Raw genomic sequence first — 17,873 nt, forward strand, 5'->3', positions numbered from 1 at the left:
GCATCAGCACAAACACTCGAGTCTTTCTTGAGCAGTCGTTAGACTCTCGAACATATGCATATGACGTCTCCGGGACGAAACCTGTCATTGTCTCACCTTGAAGTTCATACAGGCCACCGTGCTTAATTCCTCTCGTTATCACTAAGGCACCTCGGACAACCTTCAAAACTCCACCTTCTAAAGAATACCTGCAGCCAACTGAATCTAGGGCACCCAAGGAAATTAAGTTCTTTTTCAATTATAGACGTGTCTTACTCTAGTCAATGTCCTCACAATACCATCATGCATTCTGATTTTAACATTACCAGCACCTACAGCATCGCACTCAGCATTGTTCCCTAACTGTACATTACCCCTACCCATGCACTGATAAGTGATAAACCAATTTCTATTTGGTGTAGCATGAAATGAACAACCAAAATCCATAATCCATCCATCAAATGACGAATCCTCAGTAACAGACAATACACAATCGACACCATCATAATTATTTTCAGCTACGGCTGCAACATCACATGTAGACTTAACTCTAATTTTCTTATCCTTTTCATCTTTCAACTTAAGACAATTTCTTCTAAGATGCTCATTCTTGCCACTATTCTAACAGACAACCCCACCAGTCCTAGACTGACTACGTTTGTTCATATTTATACTACTCTTGCTAACACGATAACTAGTTCTTCCTCTACTTTCACCTATTAAAGCAGCAGGCATAAGTTCACCAGATTCTTTCCTACGAATGTCTTCACTTAGAATCAAATCGCGAACCTCATTAAATGTCAATCTTCTTGACCTAGAGGAATTACTAACGGTAGTAACAGTAATATTCCAACTATGAGGCAATGAGGATAATAGAATCAAAGCACGCACCTCATCTTCAAAGTTAATCTCAACCGAACTTAATTGGTTAACAACCACATTGAATTCGTTGATATGTTTAGCAACCGACGTACCTTCGCCCATCTTTAAGTGAAACAGACGTCGCATTAAATAGACCTTGTTGATCGCAGAGGGTTTCTCATACATATTCGATAGGGCTTTCATTAGTCCCGCAGCGGTTTTCTCCTTCACGATGGTAAACGTAACATTACGAGCCAACGTCGGCTGAATAACACCCATCGCTTGTCTATCAGCAATTCTCACTTAGAATCTTTCATCGACTCCGGTTTCTCTCTAAATAGTGGTAAATGCAGATTTCTCTGGTATAGAAAATCTTCAACCTGCATCGTCCAAAAAGCAAAATCTTTCCCGTCAAATCGGTCGATTCTCACATTTCCTTCTTCCATTGTTACCAATTAGCTTTAAGTTAGCAAACACTAGCTCTAATACCAATTGTTGCGAAATATGGCGTGGGGGACAATCAAATCGGTCAAAATAGTCGAAAGTAAGGAAAGGAAACCGAATAACGTATATACGTGGTTCGGTCAGAATATTGGAACCTACGTTCACAGGAAGAGCAGCACGGAATTTCATTATACAAATAAGCAATACAATTGAGATTACAATCACTCGAGCACTCAAACACATTCTCGGTGTTTCTCAGCTTTCAATTATACCCAATAACTCACTTGGTGTTTAGCCCTTCATAATTCTTAGTGAAATCTCACTCAAGAAATTATACAAATTCTAGTCACAAGAATTTAACTGGCCAAATCACTACAGGATATAATTACAACAAGCAAACCCTCGCTGGAAGAATTCTCGGCACAATCCTCCTCTGTGCAGTCTCAGAGTTCTCTCTTCTCTCGGTGCTCAAAGACACACTCTTGTCCTTCATTCTTCTCTGCTTTTTATGAAGAATGGAAGTTGCCAAAGACAAATCAAGCCGCAACTTCGGCGCCTCCCTCATTTACTACAAGTGTCATCTTTATGAGAAGAAATCGTATGCTCCATTTGGCTTACCCGGCATGTGCGACTGAAGCAAAGAAGTCATCAGAGAGTTAATGAAAAGGGACAAAAGAAGCCCACGCTTTTTCTCCTTGATACACGAAGAGCTCTCCTTAGCTCTTCATTTCTTCTCCTTAGCCATCATTGTTCTCCTCTCTTTAGAGAATGAAGTCAAAGAAGCTCCTCATTTACTTCTTTCTTCCTCCGTTCATTTAATGCATGGCCTTGAAGATGGCCGTCACATGCATTCCTTAATGCATGAAGAAAACATTCAAAGAAATCCTTCGGCGCCCACAATCGGAAGATTTGATGAGCAGGTGAAACGTGCTTCTCTTTTCAACGTATATATAAATGCTCCACGTGTGGATCGGGTATCGTATATGGGTTCAAACTCGAGACATATTTTAACAACTCATCGTTCTCCTCTCTTCGGCGCTTCCATTTCTCCTCCTCCTCCTCCTTCTTTCTTCTTTTTCTATCAGTTTCATGGTCGAGTGCAGCTCTTGCTCTTCTATGGCGGAGGAGGAGGAGAAGCGGCAGGGAGAGGCCGAGTTCTTCCTAGAACACGATGACGTCGATGACAACGAGCATGGAGATCTCGAGGTGAGCAAGGTCGGAGGAAGTAGCAGCGACGAAGAGGGAGAAGAGGACGCGGCGCATGGTGGCGTCGGAGGCTGGAGCGGTTCACTGGTCGCCTCCATCCCTCAAGTGTGGCCGCAGAGCTACAGGTGACTTTTGCTTACGGTTTTAACCGAGATTAGTTTTCTATATTTCCCCGATCAATTGGTCCACGGCGACGCCATGGTATGGCGAAAAGTTGCCAAGTTCCTGGATTTTCGTGGCTTGTTTGGTTTTTGGATGGTGTGTTCATTAGCGAAGGAGGTTCTCTCGGTGAATCCTGGTTTCGGCCTTTCTTGGCTTTCGGCAGCGACGCCGGATTTATCTGAGAGGTGGGTGTGTTGAGTTTGAGAATCGTAAACGTGTGATCTTTTACACAATGAGCATGTGGTGCTGCCAGTTGATTTTGTGTCGTTCAACAGAATGCTGATCATCAAAAAATGTTTGAGGCGTTGCTTTTGCTGATCCTTGGAAATGTACTCTGTGGCAGGATAGATTTTGTGCTTCCTGCTCATTTTTACTTTAGGAGTTTCCTCGTTTCCCGCCAGGATAAGGCCTATCAAGATGGAAGGGGCATTTTAGTTCGTGCAGAAAGTAGTTTGCTAAAACTCGAAGTCTACATTGATGCTGCGAGTCTACATGTTTTTCCCGCCTGGATGTTTATTGCAATGCTGATTCTTAGAAGAAGAAGATTTCGTCAAAGATTCAGTTAGAAAATTGGAGAGATATGATATTTGATATTTGATTCGCTTCATTCAAAGGAGTATAAGGCACGGACGTGTATAGTGTCGAGTTTGAGCCCGTAGAGCAAACCCGATCCAATTTGAGTAGATTTCTTAGTTTGAGTGATTTTTTAGTTTTAGTAGGTTTTTGGGTTTCCAATTGGGTTTGGTTTCTGCGCATCAGAGATTGGCCTTAACAATCAATTGTGCGGCGTACTCGTGAATTATGTCCCATAGAAAATGCTAATGTTTTGAAGCCAATAGATTTGTGAGTTTCTTCGTGATATTGAAAAATTGTTCTGCGATCAATTGAGAGGGCTAATTACCGAGTTATTTGGTACAATTGAGGGCTGAGAAACATTGAGACTTTTGAGTGACTCGAGTGTGATTGCATCCTCTGTTGTATAGCTTAATCTATGCTAGAATCTTGTGCTACTCTTTCCGTGGAGTAATCACACTGATTGACCTTGGATAGTTTTTTTTTCCGCGATATATAGCACTTGACTCAACCATCACATTTACTATAATCCAACTACCTTGTGTTCGTGACACAAAGCGTCCACCTACAATGACCAAACATATTTTACTCTCAATAAATACAGCTTTGTCCCGCATCAATCAGCGTTCCCGGTATATACGATTAGTGAAAGAGTCGTCACCTTGAAGCAGGAAGCCAACTTCTTTTCCACCATGATTACGGAGTGCGGCTGTGGATGTTTGCTGTATGCAGCAGCTTATATAATAGTGTCGGTTTGACGAGAAAAGAACACTGTGAGAGTCAAGTGTATGTGTCTGTTATATAGTATGCGTAATAGTTGTGCGAAGCAAAATATTTTATTCTAGTGTGGTACCGCATTTTGATGTCAGCATTTCTCGAGTCTACTATAACCTTTCTTTCTACACTGAACAAGTAACATTTTGAGCTAAAACAGCAATGGTAGAGCTCAAATGTTGTACTCAACAATTTGCATTGTAGAATTATTCTTTGCAGTTTTGAAGTGCTAACCTTGTTATTTTTATCCTTGTTACCGCTCTCTACCCTTTGTTGCAGGGAGACTACAGATTCGTATACCATCTCGATCTCGCCAAACTTTGGATTTCTCGGTCACTCACCAAGTATAAGATATTCAAGCTATGACAGTGATTTCACCAAGAGTAACATAGACGCAGGTTCAAGATCTCCTTTACTGACTGAAGAGAGTAAACATCCTAGGGAGGAAGATGTGATATCAAGAGCACAATCATCATATTCAGCTAAGTCTTCATTTCACCGACAGATTACGGGAGAATTGCCTATCAGTCATGGAAGTAGCTTCACCCAGACTGTTTTCAATGGTCCGTTGCACTAGTGGCCACTTGACATCTTCAAGTGATAGTTCAATATATTTACTTTCCCAGTAGCGCTCATGTATCAATAGCCATTTGGCAGGAAGTAAGCCTTTTTGTTGACCGGATGTTTTATGATGCCTTGATTCCAAAATAGGGATCAATGTACTGGCTGGAGTGGGGCTTCTATCTACACCTTACACAATAAAAGAAGCTGGATGGGCAAGTCTCGCGATTTTAGTTCTTTTCGCCATCATATGCTGTTACACTGCCTCTCTCATGAGAGACTGCTTTGAAAGCAAAGAAGGCATCGTTACATACCCAGATCTAGGACAAGCTGCCTTTGGGAGATATGGGCGCCTTTTCGTCTCTGTGAGTTTATGATTTCATCTTGTAATAATGCCTGATTATTAATTGGTTTTGTGGGGTACATTGTCATTTATGGAGAGTAAAAGAAAGGTTCATTGCACAGCAGTGGATAGCCTTTAGTCTAATAGTTGTCTTTCTTGCTTCTTGTTGCAGATCATTTTGTACACCGAATTATATGTAAGTTCCAACCAGAAGCATTGCTTTTACTTTTACTGTGATAATTCAGCCTATTCACTATCTTAGCTCTTGTCTGCAGTCCTATTGTGTGGAGTTTATTATTTTGGAAGGGGATAACCTCACCAGACTATTTCCTGGAGTATCATTTGATTGGGCTGGTTTTCAGCTAGATTCTTTGCACCTTTTTGGAATTTTAACTGCTCTCGTTGTACTACCTACAGTTTGGTTGAGGGATCTACGAGTAATATCATACCTCTCAGGCGAGCAAGAGCATTTCCTTGATTTAGTAACCTTTATAATTCTTTTAGTATCTAAACTGCAACTTGTGAATTTCATCTGCGTTGGCATTGCATCCTTGCAGCTGGAGGAGTAATTGCTACAGCTTTGATATTCCTTTGTGTGGTGATACTCGGTACTACAGAGGGTATTGGATTTCACCAAACAAGTCCCTTAGTGAATTGGAGTGGCATTCCATGTGCCATTGGTGTGTATGGATTTTGCTACTCTGGACATTCTGTTTTTCCAAACATCTATCAGTCAATGGCTGATAAAACAAAATTCAACAAAGCATTGATTGTGTGGTATGGACTTTCTTCTGGTACATGCTTAACATACTTAATTTCTTTTTATATCCTAAAAGTTTTCTTGTATATGCAGCTTCATCTTGTGTGTCTTAATATATGGCGGCGTTGCAGTCTTGGGATATCTCATGTTTGGTCAAAGTACATTATCCCAGATATCCTTAAATATGCCAGGACATTCCATTGCTTCCAAAGTCGCCATATGGACAATAGTGAGTAGGAGATTTTGTGCATTTTGCTGCAATGCTTCTATCCCTGTTTGAAATGAATACCTTTATGGATTCTAAGCGCCCCTTTGTTTTTTCTGTGGCAGGTCATCAATCCGTTCACTAAATATCCTTTTTGCATTGCATTTTTTGAGTCGTGACAATTAAACTGATGAATTATTGTTTCCTTTTATCATTGCTGTTTATAACGTACTTTGTATCCTGAACATTGGATAAATATGCGCTGTTGATGAACCCATTGGCACAGAGCATAGAAGAGTTGCTGCCTGCAGGAATCTCGGACAGTTTTTTGTGCTATATTCTGCTTAGAACAACCCTGGTCATCTCCTCAGTTTGTGTTGCTTTCCTTCTTCCTTTCTTTGGTAAATATTTTAAGTTCCTTTTCACAGAAACAGTTCACCCTCATCATTACTGTCGAAATATCCTTTAGTTAAATGAAACCTACGTAAGACTACAGAGGTAGCTGGCGGATTGGCATGCATTTGGATTTAAGTTAATGATATATATTGGGAGTGTGTCGCATCTAATCTTCAATTCTGAGCGAAAGAAAATAAATAAGCTGTGACTTAGCTCAGTGGTAGTCCCCTCACATTTGTTAAGTCCTATTTTGAAAACTAGAAATTGTTCTCTCCCTCTCTTTTCTTGGTTAGTGACCCTTTGCTTGCGGCTGCCAAAGGTGATATTAGCTAAATTAAACATAAAGGACTACTGGAATTTTTACTCTTCAAGGCTACCGGAAAACTTGAACTGCAAGAATCTTTCATTCAATATCGATACTTCCAATACTAGGAGGCGTAGAAATAGTTTTTCCTTTTCCTCATTAACACGTAACAAAGGCAAGTGTGCTTTAATTGTATAAAAACAGATGGATTCTCTGTTACCAAACATTCCATTCCTCGGTATTATGTTCCATGGTAATACCTTCAAATATTCTAGGTTGAGATATTCGTCACATCTATTTTGAAGTGCCACACTTGACATAGTTTATTGCAGTTTTTTTTTTTATGAGAAACCCACATTGAGACACTAATAGATGCTCGATGTTAGGAACTGTCTTGAACAGATTCTACAAGTGAATCCGCACATACTGATGAGGGATGCTTGTCTTTAGAATTTCAGAAGAGCATACTGCGCAAAGAGTAAATAATGTAGTTAAACTTTGCATCAGCACAAACCTCATATTACGGAAGATCTACGGCATTGCTCCAACTTTTACCGTTTGCTTACCCATGGTTCCCAGCTACATCTAGTATTTCACACAAGTACTTGACATTTATGTGGTGCTGTCAGTATAACTTTTTTCTGGTTTGATGCAGGTCTTGTAATGGCTTTAATTGGTTCCCTCCTAAGTGTTCTTGTGGTAGGGATATTACCTCATTAACTTGAATTTGGATTTATATCTTTCTTCTGTATAGCCTTGCTGTGTCTGATGTCGTTTCCAGAGTAATCCATTTGAGTCCATTCATGCTCGGAATATTGATAAATGGACCATTTGTTTTCTTAACAAGGTCAAAACCAGGACTTGTGCTGCATTTATTAAAGATTTTGATCGACTCTGAACCGCTTCCTATCTCATTCACATTTTCCAACAGATAGACCTTATCTTTACTACTATCTGCATATGAGCATAAAGGCACTATTTGGCACACTTCTGTCCCTTCTTTTCTTTTTAGTCCTCACTTCCATGTCTACTGTGGGACTAAGTTTTTCTGCAGTAATTGTTCAAGGATTCCGTAGTTGAATTATACAAGCACGTCTCTCAATTTTGGCGAGAGACTACATACATTTTCTTACATGTTTTGAGAACTTAGAAGCAATTTGAACACCAACAAAATAAGATCTAGAAAAATTCGTGGTTAATTTTCAGTTAGCAACAAACAAAGCTAATCGGTTTAGCTTAGCAGATCCTCAAATTCTTCTTGGTAAAATCGTGCCATTGTGTTGATATTCTATCAGTTTCAACTGCTTGATATTTGAGGATGGGACTTGTTTACGTGCTGTTAATTCATAGTATCTGACAATGATCTTCCTTGAGGAATAAAAGCAATAACTTGGCATTATTAGGGCTTTGTTATTGTCTCTTGGAATCTCCATCTCTTGGAATCTCCATCTGACCTGTTATTGAAGAATACAAGTTTTGCGCTCCCGATTTTTCTGAACCACTATCTTTGATTCAGGCAGTAATTATGCCAGCTTTGTGCTTTCTGAGGATTATGGGGAACAAAGCAACAAAAATGCAGGTACTTCAGACTGGATCTTGGGTAAAACTTTCATTGGCAGAAGTGAATTCAACTTAAAGGAGAGAAGTAAAAGTATGAGGCTTATAGAAATGTGGCGTACATAAGATAGGCCGTGGAGCACTTGCAGTTTTGATCATGCTTGCTCTTACTATTCCCCTGTTGGGGCCAGAAAGTAGGAAAACAGAATCTTTATGCAGAAGATGAATTTTAATGGGTAGCTTGGGTGCATTTGATAACCATTCTATTCCCCAAAATAATTTCTGCTCAGAAATTATTCTTTTTTATTTCGGTCCCGGAAAAAAATATTTAAGCATTTGAAGGCGTTTGATAACTGCCCAAAATTTCTATTCTTGGAATAAAATAAAAAAAAGAAATGCGTTTGGTAACTGCACAAAATTTTTTTTTATTAATAATATTTTGATTTTTAAAATATTTTTTTATTTTATTTTTCCTTTTTTTTTCTTTTTTCTTCCCCTTCCTTGGCCCATGGTCAGGTCGTCGGCGCCGGCGACCGGCCACAGACCAGGAAGAAAACCAAGAAGAAGAAGAAGAAGAAGAAATTCTTGTCCATTTCTGATTCTTGTTTCAAAACTGAATCTGGGAACGAAAAAATAGAATAAGTTACTATTTGGCCAGTTACCAAACGCAGCCTTAGTACTTTGAATCCAAAAATTAACTTGGTAAACACTAATATGCGGGAGCCGGGATGTCACCTCGGCATCGGTCTTATTTGATAAATTCTAAAAAACTAAGATCCTATCGGCATAGTACCCTTCTGTCCAATGCTCAAATTGCTGATACATTTCTTTTCGCTCGATATGTTCAGGTTATACTGAGTACTGCCATCGTGGTCGTGGGCGTCGTCAGTGCCGCGCTGGGGACGTATTCTTCCATTTCCCAGATTGCAAGGAGTTACTGAACAGGAGATTCAGCCACTCAATGTATAATAGAGCTTTAGGCAATCATCAGTCCAGTTCTATACCTTACAAGCTTCATGGAACTTCAGCACCAGATCAATGTGATCGTCAACTATTTTTACAGCGTTAATTGCTCAGTTGATATTTAAAAAAGAACAGGAGTAAATACTGTCCTTGCTGCTTTGTGTATGTTAGTTATGCTGATTCGCATCGCTCTTCGAGGGCCCCTTGCCCCTTGCCAGCCTGGCCCCCGTCGACCCGACCTTCACAGGCAGCAGCGAGCCCGGCGAGGGTCGCCCGGGCTGGCTCCCTTTGTTCACGTAACTCGGCGGCGAAGGTGGTGCACTCTCGCCATCTTTGGCCTAACTCCACAGCGGAGGTGTCGACGGCGGCCAGCCCCTGGGCGGTGCGTGGATGGTGCCGCCGCTACTGGCCAAAGGAAAGAACTTTAAAGATCAGATTGAATGAACTGCAAATATTTCAGATGATCCCTTTAACCCTGTGACTCTGAAGAAATCAGGCACAGAGAAAGTACAAAAAGATGTGAGTTTCAGAGCAAGGAGCCATCGCTTTCCACAAGAAACCCATCCCATCAAGAACTGAAAGGTTCTAGATTTCAGACCCAACAGCATATAATAAACAGATAATACCAAGAAAACGCAGAAGCGCAGAGAGGGAGAGACAGAGAGACAGACAGAGAGACATTGAAGAAGAGCCACCTAGTTTTTATCGATTCAAGAACAAGATTGTAATTTAATGCTAGCATGCGCACTCTCTCTCTCTCTCTCTCTCTCTCTCTCTCACTGTGAATCTGAGCTGAAGCAAAGTGGGACAAAGCGTTGCCGATGACGAGCTGTGTCGGTTGTCAGCGGCACCGTTTGTTGCGGCAGGGAGGGAGAGGGAGGGAGAGAAGCGAATTGCCCATCATTCTCTTCGTTTCCAGGAGCGCTCGTGCGAAACGATGAGCGAAATCGCGAACCGGAACTGCTTCTTCCGTCACCGCGCCGAAACCGGAGTTCGGTAGCATTTTGCCCCCACCCTCTTCCTGTTCCCGAGATCCGAAGCCATGGAGGGATTGGTGGTCGCACCGGTCGCCACCAGGAGTGCTACAAGGACGATTTCCGACTTGTGGCCGGGTACTTCATGGAAAAGTTACCACCTTTGTCTTCTAGTTTCCATGCCTCTGTATTTCGATTGCCTGTGCGTCATTGTCAGGTCCATCCGCATTGGTTCCTTATCGGCTCAGGGAAGTGTCTGGCGAATAGCGAGTTGTGTGAGACTTGTGAAGATTGGGGACATTGGATAGACCGATTGATTGATCGGTGCATCAGCCTCATCTGGTGTTGATTTTGGAAGTGAATGAAACCTCAGTCTTGGCTGGTGCATGGTTATATCTTAGTGCTTTGCAATTGCCATTGCGACTTCGCTTGTTAAGGAGGTTCAATTTTTAATGAGTCCACAAGCCAAGACATCGCTTGCTGGATTTTGATTCTGTTTGGAGATTGTAAAAGCAACTTCACTTCCTTTGCCATGCTGATGGCATTGAAGGTTTCACAAGGTCACTCCCTCTGATGTGTTTTATCAACTGTCATTACTTACGATGTACCAGCAACAGAGAGGAGTTCACCTATTAAAAAGAAAAAACAAAAACCAGCAGTCTTGCACATGAGATGTCGGTTTATGAGCTTGAATCTCCTCCTGCAAAATGAGAGAGCTTTTTTGTGTTTGACGTATGGTTTCCCTACATGCATTAATGTCAATAGGATCTGTGGAAATAATACAGCAGTGTTTAAATTACTAACCGATGGAAACAGGTGTGTTCCTTTCAAGTATAGAAGTGCTGTCGAGAATGGGAATGGTGTATGTCACGGAGATGTTGAGATACTGATGATCAATTCTACCAGCGGACCTGGTCTTCTGTTTCCAGAGGTACAAAATTTGAAGTGTAAAGATTGATCCCTTCATCCGATGCTTCAAAGAATCTTGACAAAAAAGAAAAGCCCCTTTGAAGAATGTTACGATGATAATGTATATACATCGCTACTTCGTTATTATAAAGTTCTTAAATGATACAATGTTGCAATAGAAATGGTTAACATCATCCATTTTTCTCTGTGTTTTTGCGTGCTCCTTATGATAACCAGAAGTCAACATATCCTTCATCATACGCAATGTAATCAATACTTATGGTGTCTTGGCTGAATTGAACTGTCGCAAATAGTGCACGCTATGCATCCAACTATATGTCAGATATTTTATCCTTGTGAACTTTATAGACTTGAGAGCCTCTGAAAACCCGTAAGTTCGTAAGAACAGCTAATATTTGATGAGATTCTGCAAGGAGACGGCTCTTCCAGGGTAAAATTACTCTTTTCCCAATCCTATGCATCTGTAAGAAGTTTTGTAGCCAGATCATTGAAAGTAAACCGATTGGTGGTCTCCTGCTATACTCAGTGTATTCTCTAGAACCAAAAGATCTGGTCAGTGGTGAGGTAGGTTTTGCATGTATGTATAGCTGAGAAAATTGCAACTTTCCGCGACTTTAGTATCAAAGTCTATGATGACTTTCGAGAAATTAAGTTGCAAGGCTTGAAAAAGAATTCTTACTGAAGCTCTCATCAGCATTGATGTTGAAATCCATATTAAGATTTTTTGATCTTATAATTCTGTGAGCTAAAACCATAGAAACAGGAACAAAACTGAGGGAGAGTTGGATCTTACCATGATCTTAATGTGCTGGGATCTTTATACAGACCCCATAATAATTGATAAAATCATAGGATCATTGTGAGATGTTAAGATATTGCCAATATGATGTTTATGTGAATCAATATGGGTCTTACTAACGAGTGCCCCTAGGGCACCTGTTAAGTAAACTTAATAAGTAAATGTTTTGATTTTAAATGTATTGATTACATATCACGTGAGAGAGACAATGCATTGGAAATTACCATCTTTCTTTACACGGGTGTTTAACAAGTGTCCCAGGACACTCGTTAATAACTCCATTTTTTATATATGCAAATGTAGAATTGACTCGAAATTTTAGCTTTACAAACGATACAGGTCCTTCTATTAACATTCCTTTGGAATTCTGTACAATATGGTTGGAAATTCTAGGAATCTGACAATATGGGGTCCAACATTATGATTCTATTCCACATACAGCGGCATTTGTCAATTTTAACAATCTTGCTCATCTGACCCCTTATTGTATGAGCGAGGCTAGCTTGCAAGGCATGATGGACCGCTGCAGATTGAATGACCCTTATTCTCGGAGGTCACATTGAAGCATCCAGTGTTTTTTCAGAACTATCTGTGGCAAAATTCTCCTGTGAAGTTCTAGCTACTCAGTAGATGTAGAGATGTGAAAGAAGGATTCTGGGTCAATATTTGAGACATGAGGACCAGACTATGTCTATTTATTTTCCTTTGGGTATTGTAGGACATCTCTTGATATGTGCCGGTAAAAAACAAGTCCTATTGTGTAACCGGATAGGTGGTAGTATGGAAATTTGCTTAGGAAGTAATGTAGCATTGTATGGTGGGCAGTTGTCTTCTTGATTGTTTTCATTTTCAAACTAACTCGATGGTAAAAACTAGAGAAAGATCTCTTTAAAGGAAATACTCTTTTACCATCAACAACAGCCTAATGGCGACTTGGAAAGAGCATTTTTTTTTCATAATTTGACTGTTCCAGCTGTTAGAGTGGAAAGCCTCATGAATAAAAAGCATAGGAGTTGCTGCAAGCTCAAAATTGTTTTTTCCCTTTGTTCGGTTACTGGGACTAAGATGACTAAAATTTTTCTTGTATGTTTGCCAGGAAGAGGAGAAACTTTCCTATTCTTTCACTTTTTTCCTCCATGGTCACGTTTTTTACGGCAATTCCGTGTGCTATTGATAAGAGTTCTTGCATATTTTTTGTTGCTTGTTGCTGTATAAATTTTATCCAAGGATTGTTTACTTCTGAAATTTTAGGGTGGCTGGGAAGATGATGAAACTGTTGAGCAGGCTGCCTCGCGTGAAGCTCTTGAGGAAGCTGGGGTTCGGGGAGATTTAGTGGTAAGAGTGAAGTGCGAGTTGTATTTTATCTACACTCATATATAGGTTCAAGGTTCAAGTTGCAATTGTTTTCATTGAGACTATAACTCTATATGTGCCATAATTTGTTTGATTTGTACTTGTCTAGCTGGTACATTAACTTTAGACCTAGAGACTGACCTCGATGCCCTTGCCAGCTTTGTTAAAATATTACTATACTTGACCAGACAAACAAGTATCACTTTTCCTTAAGTTTTACCTGTTTGTCCACATTGTTCTTAAGCAAACCTTATGTGTTCTAGCATTTTATCAGCTACTACGAATTCAAGAGCAAGACACTCCAGGACGAGCTTTCTCCTAAAGGTTGGTGCAGAGCTGCCGTTTTCGCATTGCTAGTGAAGGAGGAACTCGAGTCTTGGCCTGAGCAGAGCCCTCGCCAGAGAAGTTGGTTAACTGTTGCTGAATAGGGGTGAGCGCGGTTCCAGGGTAGAACCGGGAACCGGAGAACCGGACCCGGTGGATCCGGTTCGGTTCCAGGTTCCATGGACAGAGGGTCCGGTTCCCGGTTCCCCATTTTTAGGAACCGGAACCGGATCGGAACCGGAACCTGGAACCGGTAGAAACCCTACTTCAGTAATTCCCAAATGCTCCCTTCTCTTCTTGAATCACATCTTTGAAGTTCCAAAGCATTCGTTTCGCCACACACGCACACCCCCCAAACCCATCCACAGACTCACTCACTCTTACACACACGCACACCCCCAAGCCGGAGCGTCGCCGTGTTCCGAAGGTGGGTCTTGGTCCTTCTCCGTCTCTCGGGCCTCCCCGATCTAGGTGAAGCCCCTAAGCCTGGCGTTAAAAGTTCTCGTCTTTTTTGTTGGGTTTGTCCTTAGATCTAGATGCCTGCGATCGTGGTTTGGTGGTCCAGCCTTCTTCTTGTTTTTGTCTTTTCATTGGTCGCCGGCGAGTATTCTGTAGATCGGATCGGATGTGGGAATGTTACCGGGTTTCTGCTGGATTTCGAGACATTGTTCGGCTGGTTTCTTGCTGTTTGCGGGTGTGGGTGTTGCCGATCTGTGCTCTGTAGCAATTTGTTTGAGTGAATCGAGGCTCAGCTCTATGGTTGACGGCAAATCTTGCTTCCCATTGAATATGTTTGGCTAATTGTCTCGTGCATGATTGGGTGTGTTGATCTGTCGGGTGTCGTTTTTATGTTTCTTGATCCGTGTGTGGTTTGATTGAGTGATCTATTTGATTGTAGATAGATGCCATTCTTTCGATTTAGAGATTTTATTTTTACTTGGAACTGTTGTTTGAATTTGTAAAGATGAATGGCGTCATCTTGAAGATACAGGACAATGAAAAAGAATTCTCCTTTTGGACTAGAAAGGAAAACAAATTCTCTAAGCTCTCTCTCTACACTCTTGCAATCGAATGAATCTCCGGCGTATGCTAATTCTTGTTTTTTTATTCTTATATCTTTTAGCTGGAACAAAGTGGTGCTAATTGAATATGTTACTTCTTCAGATTTCTTGATAATATGTAACAATTTGATTTTAATGTGCTTCGTGCAGGTCATTTGACTCTTTAGGTGGAAGCCCTTTTGTATTTAAGCTGGTCCCAGCAGTTGGTGTCATTGCATTTGCTGCATGGGGTCTTGGTCCACTCATGCGCTTTGTTAGGGTTGTCTTTCTTCATGTAAAAACAATCATTCTCCTATAATTATTTCTTTTTTGACAGATCTATTCATTAAATAATTTGCTTGAACAATTATCTCCAATTTATGCAGAAAAATGACAACAGTTGGCAGAAGAGCAGTACACACTATGTTATGACATCATATCTCCAACCTTTGATAGTATGGACTAGAATGACACTCATTTGCAGGTGCATAAATGATTTTATGAGTCTAGGTGTATGTTCGCATTTATTCTATTCCCAGCAAGTCTGTTTGTACTAAACTGAACTGGTTATGTTACACAGCATTGGATCCAGTAGTTTTACCAACTGAAGCTAGTCAAGCTGTTAAGCAACGGCTTCTTATTTTTGTTCGATCATTGTCGACTGTACTGGCTTTTGCATTTTGTTTATCAAGGTGAGTTTTTATCTGTACGAATTGGTCTTGGAATCGAGTGAATATCGATCTGTCTTCAATTAGTCAGGTGACTTCTGAGAAGAGAACTTAAAACTTAATTTCTCTCTTTCTTTTTGCAGGTTCCGCTGAGAAAGTTAGCAAGATAGGACTACGGTCGGAGTCTATAGCAGGTAATGCGTATGCTTCCACTTCTGGGATGTTACTCTCTAGTCTATGTTGCATGGAGCTCTATCTAGTCTTTCTTTCACATTGGCATCCCAATTCCTATTATTTGCCCGTGTAAATGCGCATCCTTTGCATTCAAGATCCATTATGGCTGCAACTTTGGAATATGGCTGCTTGAGATTCAAATTGCATTTTCTTTTCTGCTGTCTTGTTCTGTTCTCGTGTCGTTTGATTGATTGTTCAAGTGCTCTCGGCTAATCTGTTCTCGTGTTGTTTGCTTGGCCAGTGTTGTTTGATTGACCTATCAACTATCAAGAATTGAAGATAACATGTCAATGGAGGTTGAGGGATGTGAGGAGATGACTCCGATCACAGAATTTGAATTGTCGGGCGATGAAAATGAAGAAGAGCCATCCCCTATCACGAGTGCGACAAACAAGGTACTTGATTCTTGCCGTCCTCCTTCTAATAACAAATGTACGTCCGATTGTTGGAATCATTTTGCAAGAATCAAAGATGGGGATGGAAAAACATATAAGGTAAAGTGCATTCATTGTGGATCTGAGTTAAAGTACAATGTTGCTCATGGTACTTCCGCAATGAGGAAGCACTTGAAAACATGTAAGAAGTTTCCTTGCAATGTTGATAAGAGGCAAAAATTCTTTGCACCGCGTAATGTAGACTTGGCTGGCAAGGCAGGAGAAGGTTCTAGTACTGGTAGTGTCTTATCGACATGGTCATTTAATCAAGAACGTTGTAGGCAAATGCTCGCTCGGTTCATCATAGTTGATGAACTACCCTTTTCCTTGGTTGAGCGTGTTGGATTTCGCGAGTTTGTCACCGAGTTACAACCTCTCTTTAAACATTTGTCACGTTTTACAATGGCTAAAGATTGTATGAAGCTGTATTTTTGTGAAAGAACTTGTTTGAAGACTTACTTTGGTAAGATAAATTCTAGGATCGCACTCACGACCGATACATGGAGTTCCATTCAAAACCTGAATTATTTGTGTCTCATTGCACATTTTATTGATGAAAATTGGAAGTTGCATAAAAGAATCATCAATTTTGTGGTGATGCCTAGTCACAAGGGTAGGGAGATTGGGAGAATGGTGGAGAAATGCATCAACGAGTGGGGAATAGAAAAGAAGGTATCCATAATCACCGTGGATAATGCTATAGTCCGAATGATGTTGCAATTGGTTATTTGAAGGAAAAACTTTCAAGAGAAAAGTTGTTGATCTTAGATGGTAGTGTTTTACATATGAGGTGCACTGCTCATATATTAAACTTGATTGTTAGAGATGGCTTGACTACGGTACGAGAATCTATTGCACGTATACGAAATGTGGTTAGGTATGTGAGGAGTTCTCCCATGAGAGCCAACACATTTAAATCTTGCATTGAGGGTGAAAAGATTACTTACAAGGGTTCAGTTATTCTTGATGTCGCCACTAGATGGAACTCCACTTACCTCATGTTAGACACCGCCATAAAATTTAGAAAAGCTTTTGAAAGGATGGAAGAAGATGATTCAGCTTTTGTCGGTGAGCTTAACCATGATCTTCCTAAAGATGATGATTGGGAAAATGCCATTATTCTTTCAGAATTTCTAAAAATATTCTATGATGCCACCAATCGAATGTCGGGGAGTTCATATGTTACCTCAAATGATTATTTTGAAGGGATAGCTCTTTTGTATAAATATTTGAAAGATGCGGCGGATGCTTCGGATCCTAAACTTCAAGCTATGGGTATGAAAATGAAAGAGAAATTTGACAAATACTATGGGAGTTTGGATAAAGTGAATATGTTGGTGTTGATTGCGGTTGTGTTGGATCCTAGAGCCAAGTTGAGTTATGTGAATTTCTTGTATGGACAAATTTATGATGATGAATTGAAAGTTAATGAGATGCATTACAAGGTGAAGGACGCATTGGAGCGTTTATATGAATTTTATGAACAATCTTCTCTTGCTTCAAGTGATCGAAATTTGGGTGCCCAAAGTTTGAATGCTAGTAGCAGTGGTTCCAATGCCGATGCCGGTGGTAGTAAAGGTAACAGGATCAAGAAGTATGATGCCCAAGCTTGGCGAAGAACCTTTATGCACTCGAACCAACAAGTGTGCAATGACAACAAATCTAAGCTTGATCAATATCTTGAAGAAAAAAATGAAAATATTCTTGATCTTGACCTTTTGATGTGGTGGAAGACTAGTGGCTCAAAATATAAAATCCTATCTTTGATGGCTCGGGATGTTTTGTCTATTCCCGTAACTACTGTTGCTTCGGAGTCGACTTTTAGTACATCGGGTCGTGTTCTTGATGGCTTTCGAAGTTCTTTGACTCCCAAAGTAGTGGAAGCTTTGATTTGCACTCAAGATTGGTTGAGAGCCGTTCGTGTGCCGATTGATGTTGAAGAATGCATAGAAAATGCAGAAAAATTTGAGATGGGTAAGTGATGTTTATATCTTTATATATTGTAATTTCTTTTATATATCTAATAAGT

The 17,873-nt window shown here is 40.4% G+C and overlaps 2 protein-coding genes and 1 long non-coding RNA gene across 3 annotated transcripts; all 3 read left to right on the forward strand.

Moving 5' to 3' along the window:
- The first annotated feature begins 2,390 nt into the window (after positions 1 to 2,390).
- LOC115664116 (amino acid transporter AVT1A) lies at positions 2,391 to 9,290 on the forward strand. Its single transcript, XM_056321598.1, has 12 exons — positions 2,391 to 2,615; positions 4,279 to 4,562; positions 4,711 to 4,925; positions 5,076 to 5,099; positions 5,179 to 5,359; positions 5,461 to 5,680; positions 5,757 to 5,892; positions 5,994 to 6,010; positions 6,121 to 6,269; positions 7,224 to 7,267; positions 8,085 to 8,147; positions 8,974 to 9,290. Exons 1-12 carry the CDS (start codon positions 2,401 to 2,403, stop codon positions 9,064 to 9,066), a joined length of 1,641 nt encoding a protein of 546 aa, XP_056177573.1. The 5' UTR covers positions 2,391 to 2,400; the 3' UTR covers positions 9,067 to 9,290.
- A 623-nt stretch (positions 9,291 to 9,913) lies between these two features.
- On the forward strand, positions 9,914 to 13,572 carry LOC115667931 (nudix hydrolase 16, mitochondrial-like; the record flags this gene model as incomplete). The annotated part of the gene is made up of 4 exons (XM_056302407.1): positions 9,914 to 10,200; positions 10,879 to 10,993; positions 13,043 to 13,126; positions 13,408 to 13,572. Coding segments are annotated over 4 exons (651 nt in total), but the record flags the coding sequence as incomplete, so codon positions are not given.
- Positions 13,573 to 13,893: 321 nt separating this feature from the next.
- LOC130141006 (uncharacterized) lies at positions 13,894 to 15,806 on the forward strand. The gene is made up of 5 exons (XR_008818960.1): positions 13,894 to 13,939; positions 14,680 to 14,803; positions 14,895 to 15,200; positions 15,320 to 15,370; positions 15,652 to 15,806. It is a non-coding gene; the product is annotated as an uncharacterized LOC130141006 (long non-coding RNA).
- Positions 15,807 to 17,873: the final 2,067 nt, after the last annotated feature.

Source organism: Syzygium oleosum, unplaced genomic scaffold, assembly GCF_021117445.2.
Source record: "Syzygium oleosum isolate NSW1041296 unplaced genomic scaffold, Sole_v2.1 Sole_v2.23, whole genome shotgun sequence".
Classification (NCBI taxonomy): Eukaryota; Viridiplantae; Streptophyta; class Magnoliopsida; order Myrtales; family Myrtaceae; genus Syzygium; species Syzygium oleosum.

What these genes read in the sequence shown, in the direction of transcription:
- LOC115664116 (XM_056321598.1), top strand. Translation starts at nt 2,401, where the DNA reads ATGGCGGAGGAGGAGGAGAAGCGGCAGGGAGAGGCCGAGTTCTTCCTA. An exon ending in GTGTGGCCGCAGAGCTACAG is followed by an intron (nt 2,616 to 4,278) that starts GTGACTTTTGCT and finishes CCTTTGTTGCAG; the next exon opens with GGAGACTACAGATTCGTATA. An exon ending in CCCTCCTAAGTGTTCTTGTG is followed by an intron (nt 7,268 to 8,084) that starts GTAGGGATATTA and finishes TCTTTGATTCAG; the next exon opens with GCAGTAATTATGCCAGCTTT.